The following is a 4574-nucleotide window of genomic DNA, read 5'->3' as shown; positions in this document are numbered from 1 at the left end:
ACAATTCGATTAGTTTTGTGGCTGTGAGCAAGGCACAGTCTCTTGTGCTTCAGTTCCCTGTACTATAGGATAAGAGAGCTGGAACATATCAGAGGTTTTCAAGTGTGCTCCATGGAGCCCTATAAGTGATTGCCAGAGAAAGGGTGGCAGTTGCCAAAAGATTTTGGATGCATCTCTTCCTCCCTTTAATGAGAGCAGCTCTGAGCTCTTATTTTATATACATAGGTCCCAATTACTTTAAGGCGAGGTTTCTCAGAGTTAAGAAGTTTGAAAACTGTTTAGCATGGTACTTGGCATACAGTAGTCACTCAAATCATTAATGAATGAATGAAAACCAAGGTGATTGGTGTTATCACTAAGATCCCTTCCAGCTCTGATCTTCCAGAGCTGTTTAACATGGAATGGCGTCAAGTGGTACCTCTCTGCCTATTTGTGAAGGACTGAGACTTCTGCTGCTGGTTCCTTCATTTTGAGGGAATTATGCCCAAGGCTGATTGTAGAGAATAACTTCCTGGTCACGGGGTACAAGGATTCGAATAGCTGAAAACAGAACATCTTTGGCAAGTAGAAACAAGTATAGAAGTTTAAAGGATATCCAAGTCTATGTCCTTGCAGAAGAGTCCCAATGTAAGAAAAATAGCACGACAGGGTAATAGACTATTAATAACAACACATGCCCTCCAAAGATAAAACATAAGTAAAAGGACCAAATATATCCTACATCTCTTGAAAATTCTTCTGAACAGTATCATCACCAGAAATATCCCAATTTATAGGTAATGAATCAGGATGACTTCAACTTACTCTGTAATTTTGGGGTCCAGGTTGCCAATCCATAACCGGTGCCCTTCCTGTAGGGAACCCTCTGATAGGATGGATGCATTCTCCAGGGGAAGAGTTTTGGTTTCTGCTTCCATCAATCTCTACGAAATACTAAAGGAAATGTGAACATTCAGACAGGAGAGAAGCAACACTGTGAACATGAGACTTCAAATCCAGTTCAACAAACGTTTATTCAAGGGCATGCCTTAGGCGGTCCTGCAAAGGTCTCGGTTATTCCACAACCAGGGCCCCAGCACCAGTTCTCTTGGGAGAGATCCTCTGGCAGCCAGAATGCAAAAACTTCCATGTAAGGTGAAAGGGGCGTGGCTCTGTGTGTAGAAACTAAAGTTTTCCTCTTCTGAAGCCAGAGGCTGACTGGGCAGAAGGCCAAAGTCTTTCCTACTACATGATACTCCAGTGCAACAACTGTCACCCAAAATAAGCCCTGGAAACCACCAGGGAGTCTTAATAACGCTGAAGGTGATGGACAGGGAAGGGCAGCAGTACATCTCTTCCTCATGAAAGAGACTTAAGGCCATAGATTTTGGAGTTAGAACTGGGGTTGAAAGTAGGTTGTATGACTTGGTATATTACCTGAACAGTCTAGGTCTCCGTTTCTTCATATATATAAACAGAAATAACAGTCCTTGTCTTACAGGGCCATGTGAAGATAGTGCATGAAAAAAACACTAAACACTGCACCTGACAACAGTAAGTAATTAATAAATATTAGTTATTATCATATTTAATATTTGGAGAGAAACTGGAAGAGACGAACTTCCTTCTTAGTTATTCCATTTCCACCATTTACTAGCTCTGTAACCTAAGGCAAATTACTTAACCACTCTGTGCCTCAGTTTCCTCATCTGTACATGGGAACACCTCATAAGAGTTGTGCAGATTCACTGAGTTCATACACCTAAAGCACTCAAACAATACATGGCACCTAAGAAGCATTCAATTAACATTAGCTTAAATGATTACTAGGCTCAGTTTCTGAAATGTCTCATTTCACAGCCAAAAAACAAGGATGAGGCTTATGATGGAGACAGTAGTGGACAGAGCAAAAACCTGGGTGTGAGAAGACCTGGTTTGAAATTTTAGCATTTCCCCTGGAAGCCACTTGTCTCTAAGCTTGTGTCCTCATCTCTACGTAATAAATTTTGTCTTGCTTAAATCTTCACGTTGCTGAGATGACCACGAAAGAGATGACAGATGCAAAATAAAGCTCTAGTAAATGTTTAATGTGGTAGAGAAAAAGAAAAGGGGGGCTAGGAGGTTGGCAGACTGTGCCGGACTTCAGAACTCCCTGCTAGAGAAAACATGCGTCCTATACCCAGAAGTGCCTTGGAGGTCAGTGCTGCAGAAACTGTCTTAATTAATAACAGCAGCTGACATACACTGAAACCTGACAATACCCCTTATTTCAGCACGACTTACAGTCTAGCACACAGTAGTCCCTAGGTAAGTGTTGAACATGTTTATCTACCCCCACACATGAGGGTATTCTTCTTTTCCCACATGTTCAATCTGTTCACTAATGTGTGACAAGCAACGACCAACTGCTAAACCCTGGCCTACCTGCTGAAAGCGGAGAAATGAATAAGCCATAGCTCTTGCTTTTAGCTCCTTCAAGAAAAGTGAAAAAGACATAAATAGATTCCCAGGAGTAAAGACAGGGAAGGAGAAACATTTTGTTTTCTCCCTGCTTTACTTTTACTTTCTTACAGATGATTCACTTAAAAACAAATTATTGAGATTCTACTTTTCTAAGTATTGTCCACGTTCTGGAGACAGAGCAGGGAACAAGCAAGGTCTCTGCTCTCAGGGTGCTTATATTTGGAAGAGGAACAGAACAAAACTAAAGCAAAATAAATAAATGAGATGTAATCTGTGATAAGTGTTGCAAACACAATTATGCAAGGAGAACTGATGTGGAGTCTGGGGTTGGACTACTTTAGAATTAGTGGAAAGGCCTCTAAAAGAGATGACATTTGAGATGAGACTTGAATGATTGCCCTTCTGATTTTCTCATGTCTAAAAATGACAGTAATATCAACAGCTACTTAGTATCACAGAAGGATACCATTTTTTAGTGGGAAGAGAACAGAAAATGTGGCCAAAAGAAATGCATTCAAATCCTGGCTTCTGTACCCAGTTGTGTAACTTTAGGTTCTTCTCTTCAGAAAAGCTTTCCCTGATAGAGCAGAGCTCCTTGTCTCCATCATAGCCACCTTTTTCTTTCTATATAATACTAATTCATTGTGTTACTTTGTTTTATCTTCTGTTTCCCTCACTTGAATGTAAGCTACTAAGGGAATGGGTACTGCCTATTTTGATCATGGTTTTACACTGCTTGGCCCATGGCTGGTGCTCAGTATTTACTGAACGAATGAATGAAGCAAGCCATTCCTCTATTCGGAGCCTCAGTTTCTTCTTTCTTCCTAGAATGGACACAATTACCATATCTCATGAGTCTTATAAGGCTTCAATAAGACAATATCTGCACAGCACTTTTTGAGGAATGGTAAAGTGTAATAAGAAATCAAGATGGCATGTGACTCAAAATCCTTTGGGTATGCAATGACGAAAGCTCCTGAGATTGTTAACCGAGTTTTCACAAAAATGCTTTTTCATCTATCCTCCCATCTGAGCTGCAACTACTCTGGAAGCTAGGAGTCGTCAATTTGGGGGAACAGAAATGCAGAGAAGCAAAGGCACTTGTTCCTAAAAGCTACCAATAACGGCGGAGTCAAGCCTGGAACCCCAGCTTCCCGATCCAGGCCGAGAATTTCCAGATACGATGGGTCACTACTCGGATTGTTATTTCCGGGCCAGCGGCAGGACAATCCGGGGCGGGGCCTGAGAAGCCGTCTCTTAGGGCAGCCTCCCCTCGGAGCCCCTTGCGGGGCCGACGCTGTGATGCAGGAGCACAGACTCACCTTGTGGCCTCGGCGTCTTCCCCTCGGCTCATGCCCCCAAAGCAAGTACCGTCTCCGCGGCCGACCCGCGTCTAGACGCGTCGGTCTCAACGCTGCCGGCTGCCAGGCCGCCGGTGACGTACTACGCCTGCGCCGCCGCACCGCCCCGTGACGTCACGACGTCAGCGCCGCCGCCGTCGCCGCGCTCGCACGAGCCTTAATATCCTGGGCAATAGCTGGTGAGTGGCCTCCGCATGGCCTTGAGGTGCGCGCGCTGTCCTGGTGCTGGAGACGTCTAATCTGGGAGTCCTGAGGGACGTTAGGGGGCCGGCCTGACTGTGGCTCCCTGACAAGTTCCTTCCGACTCCGGCTTGACCTTTAAGGCTGGAGGCGGAACCTGTCGCATCAGCGGGTCTCAAGGCTTGGGGGCGGGACGAGCCTTAATATCCTGGGCAATAGCTGGTGAGTGGCCTCCGCATGGCCTTGAGGTGCGCGCGCTGTCCTGGTGCTGGAGACGTCTAATCTGGGAGTCCTGAGGGACGTTAGGGGGCCGGCCTGACTGTGGCTCCCTGACAAGTTCCTTCCGACTCCGGCTTGACCTTTAAGGCTGGAGGCGGAACCTGTCGCATCAGCGGGTCTCAAGGCTTGGGGGCGGGGCTCGTCTCCTATGCTAGGAACTTACAGGGTGGGAGGGCGGGTCGCTTACTAAATTGAAGCAACTATTTAGAGCCCAGTACTTGGCAGGAATATTAATTTTCAGAACAATCTCAGAAGGTAGGTATTGTTATCCTCCCGTAACGAAGAAACGTAAGCTCAGAGAAATAACTTTAA

The 4574-nt window shown here is 45.2% G+C and overlaps 2 protein-coding genes across 10 annotated transcripts in view; one reads left to right on the top strand and one right to left on the bottom strand.

Moving 5' to 3' along the window:
* RBM18 (RNA binding motif protein 18) overlaps nucleotides 1-3897 on the bottom strand; it is a 19757-nt gene extending 15860 nt beyond the window's left edge. Inside the window, exons 1-3 of one of the 2 annotated variants that reach the window (XM_006917053.3) lie at nucleotides 3765-3897; nucleotides 1417-1524; nucleotides 805-933 (exon numbers count right to left, since the gene is read on the bottom strand). In XM_006917053.3, the coding sequence (XP_006917115.1) occupies nucleotides 805-917 (113 nt within the window). In that variant the 5' untranslated portion in view covers nucleotides 918-933; nucleotides 1417-1524; nucleotides 3765-3897. The remainder of the gene's footprint in view (nucleotides 1-804; nucleotides 934-1416; nucleotides 1525-3764) is intronic. The other variant, XM_006917054.3, reaches the window with a different exon arrangement.
* The window catches only part of MRRF (mitochondrial ribosome recycling factor), a 50975-nt gene continuing 50259 nt past the window's right edge, over nucleotides 3859-4574 (top strand). Inside the window, exon 1 of one of the 8 annotated variants that reach the window (XM_015593377.2) lies at nucleotides 3859-3982. Coding sequence is in view for 4 of the 8 variants with exons in the window: in XM_025050430.1 (XP_024906198.1) it covers nucleotides 3998-4008 (11 nt within the window). In the remaining 4 variants the exon portion in view is untranslated. Of the gene's footprint in view, nucleotides 4009-4176; nucleotides 4232-4574 lie in introns of those variants that run through there. The other 7 variants (XM_006917056.3, XM_025050430.1, XM_006917058.3 and 4 more) reach the window with 7 other exon arrangements.

Source organism: Pteropus alecto, unplaced genomic scaffold, assembly GCF_000325575.1.
Source record: "Pteropus alecto unplaced genomic scaffold, ASM32557v1 scaffold226, whole genome shotgun sequence".
Classification (NCBI taxonomy): Eukaryota; Metazoa; Chordata; class Mammalia; order Chiroptera; family Pteropodidae; genus Pteropus; species Pteropus alecto.
Note: the sequence above shows the minus strand (reverse complement) of the source record. Positions and strands in the feature narration are given on the sequence as shown.